Source organism: Aedes aegypti, chromosome 1 (genome assembly GCF_002204515.2).
Source record: "Aedes aegypti strain LVP_AGWG chromosome 1, AaegL5.0 Primary Assembly, whole genome shotgun sequence".
NCBI lineage: Eukaryota > Metazoa > Arthropoda > Insecta > Diptera > Culicidae > Aedes > Aedes aegypti.
In genome coordinates this window covers 197397061-197419403 of record NC_035107.1, presented here as the reverse complement: position 1 = coordinate 197419403, position 22343 = coordinate 197397061, and the positions used below count along the sequence as shown (strand labels likewise).

The 22343-nt window shown below is 37.7% G+C and overlaps 1 protein-coding gene across 1 annotated transcript in view; it reads right to left on the bottom strand.

Moving 5' to 3' along the window:
* LOC5567768 (protein Skeletor, isoforms B/C) overlaps positions 1-17480 on the bottom strand; it is a 64087-nt gene extending 46607 nt beyond the window's left edge. The window contains exon 1 of the mRNA XM_001657618.2: positions 16834-17480. Within this exon, the coding sequence (XP_001657668.2) occupies positions 16834-16882 (49 nt within the window). The 5' untranslated portion in view covers positions 16883-17480. The remainder of the gene's footprint in view (positions 1-16833) is intronic.
* Between the last annotated feature and the right edge of the window lie 4863 nt (positions 17481-22343).

Here is a 22343-nt window from a genome sequence, read left to right as displayed (position 1 = left end):
GAGGAAAACAAATTATTACTAACTAATTGCGAAAAAGCTCAAAAACTTGTTATGCAGTTTGAAAGCGCGCACAATTTTAATTAAGGAATTACTAGTCCAATTGAAAATCAAGTTACTCAGAACTTCAAAAATATTATCAATCAAGAGAACAATTTCGAAAATGCCTGTGAGACTGGTTTGGAAGAAGTGAGAACTATTAATAGAAAATTAAAAAATATGAAAGCTCCTGGCGATGATGGAATTTTCTACATCCTCATCAAGAAACTTCCAGAAAGTAGCTTATCATTCTTAGTTATATATATTTAACAAATGTTTTCAATTAGCATATTTTCCTGACAAATGGAAAAATGCTAAGGTTGTTCCAATTTTAAAACCAGACAATAATCCTTCAGAAGCTTCTAGCTATCGTCCAATCAGTTTGCTTTCCTCCATCAGTAAACTTTTTGAAAAGGTCATTTTGAACCTAGTGATGGCCCACATCAACGAAAATTTATTTTTTTGCCCATGCACACTGGGCCAGGAGCAGAATTTAGCCAGACAAAACCTCTAGCGCTTTAGGAGTGCATTTCTCCAGGTTGGTTTCAAAGGAGACTTATCTTAAATTTATTAGTCACTTAATTCGACGATAAAAATTCATTGAAAATATCACCGCATAGGGTGCGCTGCGATGCAAACTTTTTTATTCCGCTTCTTTTGCGTCTTCATCAAAGTTTTAGAACTGGTAAAAATACGACAAGTTGTCGAAGCCACCAAAGTTCTAGGACTTCAAATAACAAAGTTATGTTAAAAAATGTTTTTTTTTTTTTTTTTTTAAATCTTTATTAGAGTGTATTTTAACGCACGAGCGTTAAAAAATGTGAAAATCACCTAAATTTTCCTTTTTAACGCTTGTCACGTCAACATTGTAAAATGTTTCAATTTAAACACCATGCATCACTGAAATTCGATAACACGCATGTAATGAATGAAAAAAAAATCTTGTTTTTGTTTAAATATATTGATTTTTGAACAGATTATTGTAAAATTATCATAATTTTTAACATAACTGTACTCAAAAAGTACGCTATATTTTATCTACCAAATGTCAAAGTTTGCCGAATGTATATTTTCAATATAGTTGAGATATCTAAATCCAAAATGACTATCTTTTTCATATAAATAGAATAGATTTATTAATAACTAGTGGTCCCGGCAAACTTCGTCTTGCCATCAAGTAGGCTGTTGAAAAATGTCATGGGAGCTCCCATGCAAAATAACATATTAGTACTCCCCCGTTTTACCAAATTTTCCGAAAACTTCCCTAAACTTTTTCGTCGCACGAACACGTCGGAACCCTTCAAGAAGGAAACAGTGAAAGAATTGTGCAAATAGGTTGTCCCGTTCTCGAGCCATTTTGTGACATACAAACACCACTCCATTTTTATTTATATAGATTTGACCATTACACCCAAGATTTTTAACCCATTGCATCAATTAAGACATTTGTTAAGGTGAAAGTTCATTGAGCACGTAAACATAATGCACTCGAGCCACTCAACAAGGCGGAGCACAATGTTATGCGCGTCGGCCAAAAATTAATCATCATGCTCCATGTATACCTCCACCCACAGAATTATGTAGGCAGTATTACTTGCACACGTTTCATACAAAGGTATTATTGTCGATTTGAATTCATCAACAACACCATGAAAGATCAAAATCACAATTTACTTCATATGGTAGTGAAAACATGATTTTTGACCAAAATTATAAGCATTTTTCGCACCATGCGTGTGTTGTTAACTTTTTGGCAGTTTTCTCCTCTCTTCTCTCGCTTCTCACGGACGGAGAAAGTTGCCATCAGTTTAGTGTGACCAGATGTGTCCCGGAAAAAATCCTGGGCGCTTATCAGATCTCATTCTCAATCAAGCGCTGCTTATTCTTGATGTGTAATTTACATTCACATTTAATCTAAGACATGTACTACATACTAAGTTAATTGAAATAAAAAGTATTGACACTGTACTGCCAAGTTAAAAATTACTCTGTCCTGGATAGTCCGGGACGTCTGGTCACTTTACATCAGTATGCATTTGAATTCTACAGTCAATTGTACTGTATAATATCTAATATTCATTTTTGCTGTTAAACTGCGTCGTAAATTGTTTTCTCACGCATAAAAATGTGTTGCAATACTTGTGGCATTGTCCACCTTTTGAGTGTTATGAAATTGTAAAATACGTAGTTGTAACACGTGTATGAATATCCAAACAATGTTAGTTCCAAACATAAAAACTGACATCACTTACAATCAACGAGAGCTGAAAATCCCATTCATAAACAATGTTGGCTCAGTGAATTCGCGTTCCGGTGTTGTTTTTCGAGCACAAATCGATGTCTTTTAGTGATTTATTGCTCCCAGGAGCACGGCGCGAGAAAAATTGAAGTGTTTCCAGTATCGCATCAAATTTTTGAATTGATACGGTGAGTAGAAATACCATTAAAAGTGAGTTTAAGAACTGGCACCGAAAAGCCAGCAAACAATATCTCGGTGCGTGAAGAAGAAGTAATTCGGTAGTGCGTGGTATTTTACAACACAAATCACAGCAATAACTATGTTGTTGTATTCAAAAACTGGTAATTAGTGAAAAACATATTATGGAATGCTTTCAGTTAAGGAACTACTGCTTAGTAACTTTAAATAATAATTTTTTGTGATCGCTCTCCAGAACATTGAGAGAAGCGTGGGAGGGTAGAGCGCAAAGTAAAGGGGGAAGTAAGGTGCCGTATTAGAGGCCATTTTCGTAGTCAAGGAGATATGTCCTTAATCAAATAATTTTTATTATCCATGTGTTAAAATGTCTAGAAATTTGCATGTTGTCGTTCTTCAACCGTGTCGAAATCGAACGGTTGTTTTTACAAATGGTTCTATCACCACAATAACAATAATTAAATTTACATGGTAAATCTTAAAAAGTCCCACTGAAACATTGAGATTGAAAAGATTGGTGACTGACCATGATCCATTTTATTGTATATGCATTTACGTGTCGCGTAGCAACTGCGGGCATACGCCAGTTGTAGCCATAGTGGATGATCCACCGTTTTACATAGCCAATCCGCATGAAACCTTTTGTTTTCAGTAGATCACATTCACATGATAGAGCTACATTCATTTACTCGTCCAAATTGATTCAAAACATAAGAAAAACAATTCATTTCCCTCATAATTTTAACTCCCATACACCTTATTTAGCCAGGGCACTCCTAATTTGGCCACTCTCATGAGAAATCAGTGCGATTGGCCAATTTAGGAACCGAAGTTAAATGTCTGGCCGAAACTGGTTCCGTTGGCCAATATTGACCAACGGGATTTTCAAAGCGAAAAAATGGTTATAGCTCAGTTTTGATATTTTACACACATAATATGGATTAGAAGCTTGCATTTGATATATTTGTAGTATAAATACGGCTTCCCATTTAATTTGTATTGACATTTTCTTTTGGGCTGGCCAAAACCGGTGCTGTTACCCTAGTCGATTGCAAAAAAGTTTTGATATTTTTACTTCATACTTGCAAAAATGGAAGATTTCTCCTAATGCTTCCAAAACTAAACTAATAATATTCCCACATAATTAATAAATTGGTCAGATGAAGTTAAGTATCTAGGGCTCATGCTAGATAAGAATTTCAATTCAACTTTCAGATATCACATTGGGGGCATTCAAGCCAAATGTAACAAATATGTAAAATGTCTCTATCCCCTTATTAATAGAAAATCAAAACTCTGTCTTAAGAACAAGCTTTTGATATTCAAACAAATTTTCAAGCCAGCCATGTTGTATGCTGTACCAATATGGACTAGCTAATGTAATTGTAACCAGGAGGAAAGCTCTACAGAGAATTCAAAATAAATTTTGGAAATGATTCTGAAGCTTCCTAACCCTTGAGAAAGATGGCATAGACCATTGAAACGTCGGGCATAGAACAAAATTTTGTCGTTTTAATTGCTCCTAAGACTGCATTGCCGAAAAAATCCCCCAGTGCGAAACATACCAGTCGAAAGCATCAAAAGGACCTCCCTGGTATAGTACCAATAAGTTACATAGAATATCAAATGTTGAAACACTGGAACAATTGCAAAAAAAATAATAATAATTTCAGGCAAAATCATTGCAATCTTCTTTTGCCACGATTCATGCGTTATATATTTAGGTTACGTTAGGTTGAGTAAATTAAAAACGTGTTTTTTTCTCTTATAAACGAGTGAAATCAACTCACCTATAAAAAATCTGAACTGCTACGGCAAATGAAATGTAGATGGAAAAACCTAAGTACCGAAAAGTACTGTTTTTGTAGCACGAAAAAGCACTGTTCTTTTGCTTTAGGAAGTTTCAAAGAACTTTACATGTTTCTTCGCCAAAGGACGAAGCCTGCGTGTTATCTGTAGTAGATTGACAAAAAGTTTGGATAGTTTTCTTCATACCGTTCTGTCTCAAATTCCGAACACTCGGGTTTTGTATGGCACAGAAACAAGCTCTTGATCTCCAAACTGATTTTCAGGCCGGACATGTTGTATTCTGTACCAATATGGACTTGGTGTTGTAATACCATGAAGAAAGCTCTGCAGAAGATTCAGAACAATGTTTTGAAAATGAATCTGAAGTTCCATTACTGGTATAGCATTTATGAGGTACATAGAATATCCGATGGGGAAATAATGGAACAAATGTCCAAAAAAATTATTTAAAATTTTATAATGCGTTATATATGTAGGTTAAGTTAGTTGAAGGCGTTTGTTTTATCTTAAAAGCAGGTGAAATCACCTGCAAAAATTCTGAACTGTTACGGCAAATTAAATGTAATATGTAGTTAACAAAATGTTAGTAAAAGCTTAATCTAGTTTTACCAAATTAGGATGATAGTGTTGTCTTGCACGGAACACCAAGATGTGAGAAATAATTGTACTATTTGAAATGATACTAATAAAGGAATGAAAATAATGTTTTAGGCGGTATGCTATTTTGACCTCGAAATCGGCAAAACCTCGCTCTGCATTGATTTCCAAGGGCTTTTAACTTTATTAATTTTCAAGTAAAGCGATGACCTATGTATTTGATCAACATGATTGTTTCCCACAGTCATTTTCACAAATCCCAAAAAAAAGTTCATTGACCCATTTATGAAAATTCAACGTCCAGTCCACTCAAACACTTGACGCTTAAATATGATTGTCTCGCTCGAAAGGTAACCTTGTTATTCAGTTTGCACTACATGGAAACACGCACTCAACGTTTGCGTTAAACTACCAATCAACACCAATCGAGGTTAAGACAACTTTTTATCGCTATTTTTCATTCACCCGATCGGAAACTGGTAGCCCAGGTGGATCATTATCAGTTCTTCGCCGTGTGCCACAGATTTTCTTCATATCGCTTATGATTTTTTCATGAACGCGTCACACCTCTCTCCGAGTTTTGCCAGACGCACTTCCAGACAGTGGATTTAGTACCATATGGTCACATTATGATCATTTTAAATTATCTTCGAAATTAAATTAAGGAGGAGAAATTTGTCCAAGAGCATCCCAATTAGTGACGAGCAGTGAGTTTATACATATGCAAACAGGCGACTTCTTTTCCATGTTTTTTCGGCTTCAACCCTGACCATACGCCGAATGTGAACAGCTCCAGAAAATTTGAATAAAACATCAATTTTCTGCTTTAACTTTTGGGGGGCTATTATCACCTTTTCTTTCCTATTCCCATCTGCGATGGTAGTTTACTACGATTCAGCACGGACGATCGTCACGGTGTGCGTTGTTCGGCTACGAAGCGCGATGATCGTCTACGGTTAATGGGCAGCAGCCAGTCCAAAATGAAAGGAAAATCTGACCCATATTTTTCGCGTTTCTATCGGTTTTGTTTGTGGCTTCTTTGCTCAGGAACTGGAACTGCGTGCGCGAGATGCGCGATCGAATGTTAAGCGGCACTTGCGTTGGAATGTTTGTGGAAAGCATGAAATCAATGGACGTTTATCGGTGAATCTGCTTCAAAGAGCAACAAACTGTCATGAGTTTTGCATTACGAATCAAATAAAAATGATCCCTTAGTTGATACAAATACTTAACTTTTATAGTTACCAATGAGGATTCAACCTGAGTTATTATTTTTTATTTATTTAATTTGTTATTAGTCTCATTCCAAACATTACATTTTTATATCTAGGTGTTCTGTGATGGATAGCACTATCATCCTAATTTGTTAAAAAGGGTGAATGTGGGCTTCATGGCCTTGCGGTTAGCGGCGTCAGTCGTCTAGGCGTATTGTGCCACGAGGTGTGTGTTCGATTCCCGCTCCAGTCGGTGAAAACTTTTCGTCAAACGAGAAATTCATCGCTGGGCTACTGGGTGTTTCGTGTTGTCCGTTGCCTAATGTTAGTGATCGTTCAGTCTGTGCAGCCTATGGCTAAAGACGGTGTAAATTGTCTTTTCTTTTTTTAAAATTATGCTTTTGTTAACATTTGGTTAACAACATATTACATTTCATTTGCCGTAGCAGTTCAGATTTTTTATAGATGAGTTGATTTCACTTGCTTATAAGAGAAAATAACACGTTTTTAATTTACTCAACCTAACGTAGCCTAAATATATTACGCATGAATCGTGGCAATAGAAGACTGCAACGATTTTTCCTGAAATTATTAATTATTTTATTTGACATTTGTTCCAGTGTTTCAACATTGGATATTATATGTAACTCATTGGTACTATACCAGGGAGGAAGCTTCAGAATCATTTTCACAATTTTATTTTGAATTCTCTGCAGAGCTTTCTTCCTGGTATTACAACAGCTAGTCCATATTGGTACAGTATACAACATGGCTGGCCTGAAAATTGGTTTGAAGATCAAAAGCTTCTTAAGACTAAGTTTTTATTTTCCATTAATATGGGGATAAAGACATTTTACATATTTGTTACATTTGGCTTGAATGTCCTCAATGTGATTTTCGAAAGGTAAAGTTTTATCTAGCATGATCCCTAGATCCCATCTGACCAATTGATTGGAACCTCTGCATCGGGACAAAATTTCTACTTGAAGCTTTCAAATAAAGAGCTTTTGGTTTATGTGGGAATATTATTAGTTGAGTTTTGGAAGCATTAGGAGAAATCTTATATATTCGCAAGTATGAAGAAAAATGTTTTTAACTTTTTTGCAATCTACTACAGATGACATGCAGGCTTCGTCCTTTGGTGGACAGGTATGCGTCACCCTCAAAAAAAAAAATCAGGTAAGTCAGATGTGAAAATGGAGTTTGGTTGGTAACCCTATTACAGACAAGTTTGTTTGCATATGAAGTGAATTTTCTAAGAACTTTTTCGAAGCGTTATAAGTGACAGAAAATTAAGCTTCCAAGAATACCATTTGTACGAGAGTTCAGAGAGTCAGTAGAGCGCGGAGAATATTACTAGCATTCTGTAGTTTGCTTATTTCGACTGTTTCAATAGTGTCAATAAAAGCAAAACACCAGTCCAGTTTGCTGTAGACAATTGTACACAAGTCGACTAGCAAGCGCACGCTTGCGTGCTACATAGCACGAAGAAGCGCTGCCCAGTACATTGCCACCTGCTAGGCGCAATCGGCAGCTTCACCAGAAACAAATCTCTCCGTGGTTTGTGGAGAAACCACTGTTTGCGTGGTGGAGATCGTAGTGACTAAGAACTACCAAGCGTCCCCATCGAAATTGATTTTCTGTGAACGCGCGCTTAAACTATTCACCTGGACCTTCAACCCTTGGGTGATATAGTAGTTCTAGGTAAAAGGGTAGTCGTTACTTGCTACGGCAAGAACGCAGTTGGGAGTGTAGAATATTCAATTTGAGTGACCAGCAAAAATAAGCTGACAGAAGGAAGCTAGCTAACTCTTCGCTGTTGGCCAATATGGCCACAGCTATTTCGTCTTTGGACCCACCCTGGGGCGGCCATTCGAAGCATGGAGCGGATAGAAATGATCGAACCATACCAGTATGGATGGACCGACACGGAATGCACGGGCAACGCATTATTTTGTCTCTACGAGCTGCTGAAGGAGAAAACTTGCCAGAAAATCCTTTCATTCTCAGTAAGTCTATCAATCAAGTCTGTGGAGGAAACGTTGAAGCTGCCAACACCGAAGAAAAGGATACAAAGTATGTACTAACGACCAGGAGTGTGAATCAAGCGCAAAAGCTGCTGAAGATGAAACAATTGATCGACGGAACTAAGGTTGAGGTAGTCTTACACCCAAAGCTGAACGTTAGAAACTGCGTTATCACCTGCAGAGCGGCCATCAAAATGACTGAAGAGAACCTACTGGAGGAGTTGGCACCACAAGGTATTAGCAAGGTGAGAAGAATTACCCGTTACGAAAATGGACAAAAAGTGAATACTGCGACACTAGTACTGACCGTCAATGGAACGGTAGTACCGGAGTACATCAACGTCGGACTTTTGAGAGTGCCAACACGATTGTTCTATCCGGCACCAATGTTATGCTTCAACTGCTACTCCTACGGACACACAAAAATGAGATGCCAGAACACACCCGTGTGCAAAGTATGCTCCGGTACTCATACACTTGGAAAAGATGTAAGTTGTACCCAACAGCCTGCATGCAAAAACTGCAAGGATAGTCATTCACCGGCGAGTAAGAAATGTCCATTGTACATGAAGGAGGAGGAAATTATAAAAATAAAAGTTGAAAGTGGTGTGTCCTTTGCCGAAGCCAGGAAAGAATATCAACGAATGCATGGAGATCGTTCGTATTCTGCTGTGACTGGCGCGCAGGCGAGGATTGAAGACATTAGGAAAGAAAACGAAAAGGACGTGGAAATTCGAAAACTCAAGGAAGAATTAGCAAACCTCAAGGAAGTGATGTCACAAAAATCTGAAAAGGAAAAGGAGAATGAAACAGTTAAACTGCGCGAAGAAGTAATTCAACTCAGAAAGATAATTGACGACTTCAAGAACGGTCCAGCAAAGCAACAAATGGATACTGAGGAGCAAAATGAATTTTCCATCAGTGAAGAAGAAATGTCTAATGCAGAGTCGCAATCCGTGAACAACGATAACGAGAGTGAAGGATATGCACCAGTTGCTAAAGCTGTTCGTAGGAAATCAAAAAGAACGTTAGCAAAAAGTGTGAAAACTGTAAGAGAAAAGGAAGGAGATGACACCGACCGAAGCAGAAGTAGCAGAAGCGGACATGAGCCAATCAACAAGGAAAAGTCAAACTCTAGCCAAAAGAAGCGAGGAAGGCCACCCAAACATAGAGATGACCAGTGTAAGGAATATGCTTAATGACGGAAATAACGATATGGACCGAAGCAACGGAAATGGCACCGAGAACGACATCTGTGATGAAGGAAGGAGCGAAACGGTAAGTTGGTTGGGGTTAGATGAAGAGAAAGTAGTCTCCCCACTCTTCAGAAGAGGAGAGAATAGTCCGAGGAACGAGAGCGAGGACGTTACACTCCCACCTGTGCTCTGTCAGTTGCCTCGGAGTTCTGCCAACTACGCCGCAACGAATGAAGGACAATTAAGAAATGGCACCACCCAAGCAAGCAGGATTCGAAATCAAGCAACTAAGCTACAACCCGTAATATTATCATGGAACATCCAAGGAATACAGACAGGAAGACAAGTTTTGGACCTTATAATAAAGGATAGAAAACCACTAGTGATATGTTTGCAAGAAACAATGTGCTCTCAACGCACTCAGCCTCGGATTACAGGATACACCATTTATAACCGACCACGGCCTAACTGTCAACGAGCGTCTGGAGGAGTACTGATCGCAGTTAAGAACGGCATTGACAACGTAGAAATCGAAATGGAGACCACGTTAGAAGCCATTAAAGTAAATATTGGTCCTCCTTTGAATTTCTCCATCATAAATGTCTACTTCCCACCCGGAGCAAACCTTAATATATCGGAAGTTGAAGCACTTTTTGCGGGCCCAAATCCTGTATTACTAGTGGGAGACATAAATGCTCATCATCCAGTATGGGGTTCCAGTTTTAGCAACAAAAGAGGGAAAGAATTAGAAGAAGTATTTGACAAAAACGACTTAGTGATTCTAAACAGCGGAGAACCAACATACTACAATCAAACAACAGGTAAAGGATCATGCATCGACGTAGCAGTCTGTTCTACACATCTGGCCGGAAATTTGGAGTGGGAAGTCCTAGGAGATAGCTACGGTAGTGATCATATGCCAACTCTAATCTGTAACCCAAGAGAAACGCAAGAGAATCCAACCAGACCTAAATGGAAAATTCAGGAAGCGGACTGGGAGCAGTATCAACGTATCGTTGATTTCCCTTTAATAGGGGACCCAGAAGAACAAATGAAGGGAATTACTTCGGGAATAATATCTGCAGCTGAGCAATCGATACCACGAACGAAAGGAGCACCGTCGCGTAGAGTAGTCCCATGGTGGAACGACGAAGTCCATGTTGCGGTAAAGAAACGACGAACGGCATTAAGAAGAATGAAATCAGCACCAAGCGACGAACGTAGAGAAGAGCTTGCCAGAGACTTCAAAACAGCTAGACGTGAAGCACGCCAAGTGATCAAAATTGCTAAAGAAGAGTCGTGGAAACAGTTTGTGTCTTCTTTCAATGTGCATACTTCAGTTAAAGATATGTGGAACAAATACAGGTCGCTCCAGGGAAGATGTAGGCAAGCTTGCATTGGAGGAATCAAATATGAAGGTCGCGAAGAAACGACAAGTGTGGGAATAGCTGAAGCAATTGCAGAAGCCTTTTGCAGTGTCTCTAGTGATACCTCGTACAGAGAACATTTCCGTGATGTTAAACAGCAAACTGAAAGTAACCCTTTTCTTATGTTCGATGCACCGGAAGAAGAGTACAATAAAGACTTTTCAATGTATGAATTGGATGAAGCACTGGAGAGTCTGAAGGACTCTGCCCCAGGTGAAGATAATGTGCATTATGGAATGTTGAGTAACTTACCGCTAGATTGCAAATACAAGTTGCTGGAGACTTATAACAAGTTATGGCAACAATCGGTGTACCCTGTAGAATGGACTAAGTCAATTGTGATCCCAATATACAAGGGTAAAGGGGATAAAACAAATCCACTGAACTATAGGCCAATTTATTTAAATAGTTGTGTTGCAAAAATTTTGGAAAAAATGGTGAACAATCGTTTAATTTTCATTTTGGAAACCAAAAAGTTATTGCACAAATATCAGTATGGATTCAGAAAGGCGAAATCCACCACAGACCATTTAGTGGAATTGGAAGGAACAATTAGAGAACATCTTAATAAAGGACACTATGCTCAGGCTGTTTTCCTGGATATATCGAAAGCCTATGACACAACGTGGAGGAGGCTCATACTGGAAAAGTTGAAGTTCTGGAAAATAGGTGGACATCTGCTCAGATTCATAGAACGATCTCTGGCATGTCGAACCTTTCGTGTGCTCGCAAACGGTACGCTTTCTAGTGAAAAGAAAATGGAAAACGGATTGTGCCAGGGGTCTGTGCTCAGCGTTACACTCTTTCTGGTGGCCATTAACACTATTGTAGAAAAACTACCTGGTGAAGTAAAGTATTTAATCTACGCTGATGATGTCGTTATCATTTACGGTGGCAATGACTTTGAGAAAAATGAAGAAATACTACAAAATGCGTTGAACACAATAAGTGACTGGCAACAAAGAACTGGATTCAACGTGTCCGCGGAAAAATGTGCTACAGTGACTTTTAAAACAGCTAGAGCTAGAAAAGTGCCTCTGACAAGCTGACAATAAATGGATCGAAAATACCGAAGGAAAAAACATTCAAGTGTTTGGGTGTTTGGTTTGATCAAAGTTTAAGGTTCAGAGAACATGTTGAGAATATTAGAGCATCGTGTCAGCAGAGAATGAAAATATTAAAATGTGTAGCTAGTAGCTCATGGGGTGGTGATCGAGAAACAATATGTAAGCTGTACAAGGCGACGATTCTCGAGAAGATGTTGTACGCTGCACCTCTGATCTCTTCAGTGTCCAAAGATATTTTGAAAAAACTTGAAGTGGTACACAATGCTGGAATGAGGGCTATAAGCGGTGCATTTCGTTCAAGTCCATCGGAAAGTATAAGGGCTGAAGCAGGAATGCCAAGCTTCAATACATACGTGGATCAACGGACAGCCTTGTATGCAGTGAAACTGAAAGCTCTGGATCCCCAGATAATCGAAGAAACATGTGAAACAACAAGCAGCGAAGATGAATCACAAGAAACAACAACATATGAAAGCAGTTCAGGAGAAGAGTGGGGATCAGTGAAACCGGTACCAGAACTGACAATCAGAGAAAGAGGAGGCCATCTGCTACAGGAGCTTGAAGTTCAGGTTCCTTTACTTAACATTTTTACTCTACCATCTTGTGCACCATGGAAACGTAAGAAAATTCTCGTGGACAAGACCCTGTATACAGCAATGCGTCGTAAACAACCTGAAATCATGTTGCGGAAGCTCTTCAATGAAAGAAGAGTAACAAAATACAGGGTTCATAAAACCTTATACACAGATGGTTCAAAAATGTTTTATTGGACATAGTGTAGTCATAGTGTGGGTATAGTGTAGTCAGTGATAATATGACAATTCGTAAAAGGATATATGATGAGAGTAGTATTTATGGAGCAGAAAGTCTAGCTGCAAAAGAGGCAATAATGTTGGTAGCAAATGAAGAAGGGGCGGGTGCATATTTAATTTGTACTGATTCACTAAGTGTTGTAACATGTTTGGAGAGTAGTAAAGTTAAAAGTCTATGGAAAGATCAAATGCTTGAGATTTACACTCAATGTTTACAAAATAGAAAAGAGGTCACATTCTTTTGGGTACCGAGGCATATAGGTATTGAAGGTAACGAGAAAGCGGATCGAGAAGCGAAGTTAGCCTTAGAACAAAGAATAGACACCAGCATAGCATTGGACTATAAAGAAATGAAGAAAATTTTAAACAATAAAATAATAATTAAATGGCAATACGAATGGGGAAAGATTAGGGAAAACAAATTACGAGAAGTAAAAGACTCGGTCATCCCGTACAAAACTAGAGGCAAGACTCGGAGAGAAAATGTAGTCCTTACTAGAATACGTATCGGTCATACGGTCCTAACTCTATTCGAACGAATGGCAGCACCAATGTGCCAGTGGTGTAACGAATTGCTCACTGTTAAACACTTATTAGTTGAATGTATAAGTTTAGACGAAGAAAGGAAAAAAGTAGGATTGCCGATAAGTTTGAGGGAGATTTTAGCAGATGATGAAGAAAGAATTGAATCAGTTATATGTTATCTGAAAAATATCAATGTATACAATAGTTTATAGAAGGTTCCACCATACACAAGACCTGAATGACAATAAAGTTAAAGGGTCTATAATAAAAAAAAAAAAAAAAAAGATGTGAAAATATTGTATAATATTGGTCCCAAAATGCTGCCTTGAGGAACACAAGTTCTTACAGGAATCTTTTTAGACATGGAGTTCTTATAATTAACCTGCAGTGTACAATTTGATAGATAGCTTTGGATTATTTTAATAATGAGCAATTCACCCGGCACCCATCGTTAGAATTCCAATTTTATGTCACTGATCGCTAGTTTGCGAAGAAACTTAAAGGTGGTCCTTTCAGTTTTCTCAAATTGGTGGACCCCTCGTACGCCAGCTAGCTAAACAGTTTGCAAAAAAGCCCATTTTTTGATAAATCTTGGGTATTTCATCACGTGATGTGTCTCATATTTCCCTTGGAATACATAGCAAACTTAGTGGCATCGTATAGAGAAAGGATATAGCTTTAATTTGCAGTTAAAAAAATATGTTCTACGATTTTGAAATATATGTTGAGTGCAATCAATGCAAACATCATTTTTTGTACAACAAAGAAACAAGTTTTCAATAGTTGGTGTATTATTCGAGTGAGATGAAGAATGGAAGTATTATTTTGAGTAAATAAATTGGCAAGATGGTCGATGGATTATGACGCCATCTTGGTTTTAAGTAGTAGATTGAGTTTCCACCTTGTTAGCACTCGACATGTTGAATATTAATGCTACCATTACACTTACTTTTCTTCTATCAGGCTCGGTTCCGGTAGGGACGTAACGACAGGAAAATTAAGAATAATAATAAGAAGAGTATATGTAACCTTGTGTTTATTGATAGCCTCTAAATTCGACATGGTGAGTGCTATCAAGGTGAAAAAACCATTTTACTACTTGAAATCAAGATGGCGTCAAAATCCAAGATGGCCGCCAGATTTTTTCACTCAAAATAATATTCTTATTCTTCACTCGACTCGAATAAAACACCAACGATTGAAAAAATGTTTCTTTGTTGTACAAAAAATTATGTTTGCATTGATTGCACTCGCCATATACGTCAAAATCGTAGAACATGATTTAGAAAATCGTTCACTTCATGGGGTAAATACCATTGCTTACCAAGTTTCTGTAGCCTATCTTACGCATTTTTTTTTCTCAGCTTTCTGATGATGATCTCAGAATTGAAAACTAGCGGTGCGCTAATGGTGAAAAACGATTTTTCTTACGAAATTCAAGATGGCGAAATTCAAAATGGCCGCTTATTTTTTTTAACTTCAAATGAGAGCTATATCCTTTCTCTATACGATGTCACTAAGTTTGCTATGTGTTCCAATCGAAATATGAGACATATCCCGTGAAGGAACACCCAAGATTTATCGAAAAATGGGCTTTTTCGCAAACTGTTCAGCTAGCTGGCGTACGAGGGGTCCATCAATTTGAGAAAACAGAAAGGACCACCCTTAAGTTTTATCGAGAACTAGCGATCAGTGACATAAAATTGGAATTCTAACGATGGGTGCCGATGGCGGCCTGGTTTCAGCGAGAATTGCTCAGCTGTATAAAATTTCAGCCTAAAATAAGGACTTTTGAGTTCTTGGTAATTTTTAGAAATTTTAGTTTCTTCCCATACTGCCAATTTACATTTTTTTTTCAATAATTCCATCCACTTTGTAATGTCTTCGATATATATAATAAACACTACGCTAACTAGTGGACAAATATCAGTAATAATGTTTCTCAACAAAATTAACTCATATGTATGAATTCGCTGTAGAAATAATTATTAATGCAAACAGTTAGTTTGGCATCGTTAAAAGGTTGAGCAACAATTTTAAAACCCATATAATATTGATCTATTGTATATAACATATGTTATTCCAATTCTGCAATACCGCTACCTAGTATGGAACCTGTACCATGCCATAGACGAAGAACTCAACTAACTCAATAATAAATAAAGAAGGAGTAAGATATAAAACTTATTTCCACTCCTTCAAAGACCAAAAAGAGGCAGCAATGCCAGTTAAAACATGTTTTGTTAATTAACAAATTCAAATCATGTTGTTCCTAAGGGATGGTACACAAATTATGTCACGCTAAATTTCAACTTTTTTGACTCCCTCCCCCCCTTTGTCACGTTTTTTGTATGAGTCCTCCGAAATTTTTGTAAGGCTTGTCACGCTTGGCGTGACCACCTCCCCCCCCTCGGAGCGTGACGTAATTTGTGCATGACCCCTAATGAGGACGGATCTGGCTGTTGTAGTGGTTAAAACATTCGTCTCTCATACCGAGGACCTGGGATCGAATCCCATCTCATCTAAGGGAAGTAACGTTGTTGATCCCGAGATTAACTAGCTAAGGGCTAAATATCTTGTTAATAAAGATATAAAAAACGTTGTTCTAGTGGCATTGAAGTGATAAACATACAATATTGGTTGTATTACAGAGTTTTAAGGCCAAATACAACTCACTTTAATTTTACCATATATGGAGACTTATCCACATTTCTCAAAAAAATAACAGCTTTCGAACATCATTGCAACGATATTTTGATGTTTCCGATCAAAAAATACAATAACGATACACTAAACATTTAAACTATTTGGCGGGAACCAGTGAATTTCACCGTAATCTCAACAGCTGAAAAGTTCGGTGAAATAAACGGAGTTCGGTAATTTTTTACAGTTTTCGGTAAAATTTCACCTTTGATTTTCGACGGAATTACAGTGTTTTATTTTGCCGAACTGTCCATCTGTTAAGATTACGTTGGAATTCACGAATTACGGTAAAATAATTGTGCATACAAAAACATTTGATTTTGAATCGATTACAATCGAACTATCTAAAACGTAGACTTCATATTAAACTTAACATAAAGTTATAGAATGGAAACCATATGTAATTTGACTCAATTTGAAAGGATTACTGTGATTCATCATTGTTTACCAATAAAATAAACTCTTACTATCAACTTCTCTTCAAAAAGTATTAAGTTTTGATTTTCATATTCGCACAGTTTCCGTTTCGTTAAGATTCAGCTCTAAATGATTGTCACTATGCCACCTCATATTCAACTTCGTTTCTATGTAATTTGAAGTCTGTCATGTTTAAAAATCAATCTTTATGAAGCTGTCAGCCTTCAATGAGCGAAAGGAAAAAGTTCAAAAGATCAAAATGGAACTGCGGTGAGTAGATAAAAACTCATAAACACTTGGTCCCACATGTCAATCCACTTTCCAGACACTATATTTTTGCCATACAAATCTTGCATATACATCTGCGTATGCTGCCAAGCTAGTAACTACTGGTGGTGATGACCCCAATAATGCTACGGAATCTCTTTTTTTTTAATGACACCATTTCGTTCAAATATCATGACTATGAAGAATGGTACACGGTTGGCCTGAGCGATCAACCGACAGCTACATCAGCTCAGCCTAGAGTATACCGTATAATCCAAAGAGTCCAATCATATTCAACTTACATATCGCAAGTGCTCCAGCCAAGACGGTAAACCCTCGTCCGGACAGCATCTTAACGGTTTTTGTGCTGCTTCGTCCTACTCCAGTTCTTCTCCTTCTTCACTCTTCACTTGCACTGTGCCACCGATGGCAACTCCGTGTCCAACTTGGACAACACGAACCCCTACTCCCGAGTAGAGAAGAAATAGCACCACTGTCACTTTTCCAGCCCGACTTTCACGGTGAAATTTCAAATCCAGAATCTCACTTTCGATTGAGTTATTGACCCTTCTGATCATAAAGCACTTCGCCAATCAACACCCCAACCGAGCACTAATGGAACCTTTCCTTCCCCAGCTTGCTTGTCTGTGCCACGATTTGTCACGCACTAGTTTGCCTCCATCCGTCCAAATGCCTAGCGATTGAAAACTATTTACATAGAAGACCTTCCTAGGGGCCTTCAAGTCCCGTTTGAATTTCTTCAGTTCCTCGCCGCGTCGCACTTTCAGCACACTTCTTCTTGCTTCAAACTGTTGGGGAGAAGACAACAGCCCTGGTCCAACAAGTGGATCCCATAGGCCAAGAGATGATCCGCACCGTTCAAAAGCTCACAACAGACTAAATCCAACCGCTGGGCTGCGGGAAAATATGTACACTCTGGTAGCCCGCTGCAACATCCAGGGAGCCCCAACCACGGGCTCCGATCATTTCGGTTTCGATCGAGAAGCAAAAAGCTCCGATCGTGAACGAGTGCAACCATGTTACAGTGGGCAAAATTGGACCCGTAATCGGACTTATTTAGAAGCTACTGAATTTGAATCTTGAAATAATGCATAATCAATAATAATGGAAAAACGCTCAATAAATTAATTAGTGCCGGTTTCATCACATTAATTTTTGCATCCCTGGCCTGTTTTCAATACCGAATTTTCGTGAACTTTTGGCTCTAAATTCCATAATTTTCCGCCGAGTTCTATGAAAATTTGACACAACACCATAACACTATTCAAGTTTTATGGCATGTACTAGGAGCCTCAGTCTGACCGTCAGTTCCGTATTTATACACCTGTTTCGTGGGGTCTATACAAAGGATATTTGATACATTTCCATGATTATTCGATAAATCCATAATAAGACGATACATCAGTCTTCAAGATTTTTTGCGTGAAGTACAATATAATACTAATTAAGTAATTTCTTGCAACATAGGGTCATTTACAAGTAATCCGGGATGTTCAGGAGCCGATTACGGGACCCTAGAAAAGGACTTCTTCTTCTTCTTGGCATTACGTTCTCACTGGGACAGAGCCTGCTTCTTAGCTAAGTGCTTGTATGAGCACATCCACAGTTATTAACTGAGAGCTTTCTTTGCCATAGTTGCCATTTTTGCATTCGTATATCGTGTGGCAGGCACGGTGACACTCTATGTCCAGGGAACCCGAGCAGAAGAAAATAACTACTGAATACCAAATTGAGGTATTCCATACCAGATAATTTCCAATACTTACAACCTGAATGAGGTATGAATGAGCCCTGCATAAGAGATAAAATACCTCAAATAATACCTTCTGCATATTCTACAAATACCAAGCTGTTACTTAGATCAGGTATTGTAATACCTAAATAATACTTGATGGATTTTCATATAAAAGTGAAATTTTTCAATACTAGTTCAATACCTCCAGCAGTCCTCAATTGCTATCGAATACCAAAATGAAGTATTTTTAATTGTTTTAAACATTTTTTTCAAACACCATTTTAATACCAAAATGAGGTATTAATAACTGAACAATACCTAATTCTGGTATGATACCAAAATATGGTATGCATAAGTTATTGGCGAGTTATTCTTTCCTCCTCGGGAAGTCAAACAAATTTCCTTTACGAAAAGATCCTGGACCGACCGGGAATCGAACCCAGACACCTTCAGCATGCCTTTGTTGCCACGGACTCTAACCACTCTGCTAAGAAAGGCCCCTATAAAAGGACATAAATCCGATGATTGCAATCCATATCATGTGACACATCAATGCTCCTGCTTGGATTTCATCCAACACACTGCAGACAAAACGCGAAAACGGAAAAACACACTTCTGCACAAAACAGCTAAACAAGATATAAATATTAGGGAAATAAGTGAAAAACGGACGCTTCCTTAGGTCTTGAAAGGATGAAACCTAGCCCACCGGAAATGCATTATCTCGAGATTCAAATTTAGCGTTTTTTAAATAAGTCCGATTACGGGTCCGATTCAGCCCACTGTGCGTATGTTCGTTCGGAAAGTTTCACAAGGCACAGACTCCAGCAGAGCTCGCACACAGCAATCGATTTCTTATGAGAACGAATGGGTTCGTCGCTTGGCATCTCTAGGATCGTGGCGTAGTTCTAGCGCCTCCAGCATGATGGTGCATTTAAAGATAAGACCCCCCCAAGCATGATCAATCAAGAAGAATCCTTTGGTCGTGACCTTATGAGCAGCAAGGGAAAAGTTGTCTTGCGGTTTTATTTTTACGGTTCTGTTGTGAATGGTTGAAAGAGATAGCAGATGGGATAAAATGCAAAAATACACACAACAACCGTCGGTTTCTGATTTTATTTAGCTGACCATGACTGGTTGCGGCATCACCAAACCAAGAATGATGTAAGATATGTTTCGGAAGTGTTTTTTATATCTTGCAAATAATGATTGGCAATGAGATCAGTATGTTATGTGTAAAACAGAATAATAAAAATGTTTAGCACGCTTAATGAAGAAATGAAATGTGCACATGAATAAAAGATCTTCTCTGAAAACAGCATTGAAGCAGAAAATACACAACGCCACTAAGCTCGTGTAGGATAACTTAGCTTATATGTCAAACATCTTATCTTGTAGATTAAAACAAACCAATTGAGATTGTGATTGTCAAAGGCAAGCGTTTCTCGCATGGCTTTTTAGTAGTTCTCAATACGTAATAAATGAATTTCAATTACAATACGTTTGATACTACACAATAATTGTTTGTTTCGAAATGGAGATTGAATTTTATTACGTAGCTGGATGCTTTGAAATTTTCGTTGCAGAAAATAACGAATGGATTCATTCAAACGAAAGATTTCATAGTATAAAACTTAATATAGTTTCAGTAAACTGTCGGGCTTCGTGGCCGTGCGGTTAGTGTTATCAAGCATTTAGCCGCATCGATCCAACGAGTGTGAGTTCGATTTCCGCTTCAGCCCGGAAAATTTTCCATCAGGAATGTTATTTGACTGTGCTACTAGGCGTTGCATGCTAGTCCGTTGTTTTGTGTGGTGCTTCCTTCAAAGGGCAAATCGCTCACTGGAAGAATTAACGTGTCGGTGTCATTTAAAACTTATAAAATAGTTGAGAAGCAGGTTCTGTCTCTACAGGGACGTTACATTAGAAAAAAAAAAGAAAAATAAACCACAGTAGAATTCCAATACCACGTACCGTTCTGATTCATATTATGGACAGCTTCAAACTCCGGACACTCTACTTTCAGTGAGGAACATTTCACACGAAATTTTTCAATTTTCGCCGTTCAAAAGTTCTCACTTTGAAGTTCCATTTTAATCAGCATTTGTCATAGATATCTCTGAATTTTCTCAGTTGCCTTCTCTTCAGTGGACGATTGCAATTGAGGATTTGACTTTTCTATTAAGGATTTCCATGAGCTGTCTGGCATTCAAAGTGTCCGTTATATGAATCAAAACGGTATTGCAGCAAAAAGACTGACCAATTTTCTTTGTTATACAACGTATGTCCTTTCTCTGCTAACATGTATTTTTTCCAAATCATGCTTGGTAGATGTCCATCAACAAGTCTCGTCTGCTATGATCAAAATTAAGACTGTAGGGAGCCGTAGCATATTCATAATTCTTGTGATTCACTTTAGCAGTGGTTTTTTAATCTTTTATACTAATAATTAACCACAATATTAGTCGTATAATAGTGTTTCTTGTTGCAAAATTTAAAAAAAAATTCCAGCGAAAATAAAAAAAACATGCCAATGTGGATTGTGCCGAAGTTGTTTTCACCCTATTTCTTTTAATATGTTGTAAAAGCACGTTTTATTTAAAGAGGGTTTATCTGTCACTCTTTTGAAAAGTACTGTACGCGATGAAACCTCGAATTAAACTACATAACTAACGGTACATACACGCTGATAATCCAGCCTTTTTTGCGCATTGTTCTTTCATGATGTCCATTGAGTAAGTGAGAGCAAAAGTTCGAGTGGGACAAGAGTTTCTTTTATAATCATTTCTAGCTCAATTCAAAACAAATATAAAAAGTATTTCCCAACTATTTACACTTGGTCTTTCAAAATGTTTAAAATTATGCTCAATTCTTGCCTCACTCAAACTGCCATAACTCGAAAATTTCTTCATCAACCCCTTCACAATAACATGGTTTTATAATGAGAAAACATAAGAACATCATTTGCAAAAATAAAAATATGTGGCGGCCATATTGAACTTGGCTGCCATATTGCATTTTACAAACTGAATTTTCATGGTGTTCGCAACCACCGATTTCAAACGCTTGTTAGAGAGAGATTTCGTTCATTTTATATACATTAGTAATTATTAGAAGTACTAAGTTGTGTGCTTGCTTCTGCGGAGGCTGGTGAAGCGGTCAGGATTAATCGTGTCAATTGTGTCATTCGCGTAGTGCTGGGGAATACTGATGGTGCATTGTTACGTAGTGCAGTGACATTATATGTTTTTTTTATCTAACTAATCGAAACTTTTCTTTCAGTAATGGTTTGGATATATTATGTAAATTCAAAATTGATATTTATGGACTTATTACCATATCTTATTTGTAATGCTCTAAATTGTCGAATTGAGCTCATCTTCCTATACACCCTACCCTACTAACACAATCTTCCTATTCCGTGACGTCTTTGAAGATAGTTTGGGTTCCGTGTATCTTCTTAAGTAGACATTGAATTAAGAGCCAGTTTGCGAGAGCCGCAACCCCTTCTTGTATCGATGTGCTCTGATCAGGCTGAAATTTTCAGGGATTGTTCTTCTATATAAAAGAAGATGTTTTGCAAAATTTTAGATTTTTATATTAGGGGGAAGTGGGACAAAATGACCCCTAATGATTTCATGTCACTAAACATGCAAAATCACAAAAACTGATATAACTAAAGTAAAAGTGCACGGATTGTGTTGAAATTTGGCATGATTACTCTACGTTATATGAAATTTTAGATTGGCATGGTATTTGAATTTTAAAAGTACTTCAAATCAAAAAAGAGTTTTTCATAAAAGTTTTAGAGATTTTCAAATTGTGTTTTTTTTACCAACCGAACTAGGTCAAAAATCTAAATATGAAGTTTTGTAGGGCAACTCAAGGGCTATAATTTGAGGTGTAATTCAGATATGCCGTTTCAAAAATTTTCGGAAAAAACAAATTTTTCGGGTAGTGTTTGAACTTGAGCCATTTTGCGAGTACCGCAACCCTCTTGCATAGAGAGGTTGTAGTGACGTTCTTCGATCGAGCTGAAATTTACAGGAGTTGTTT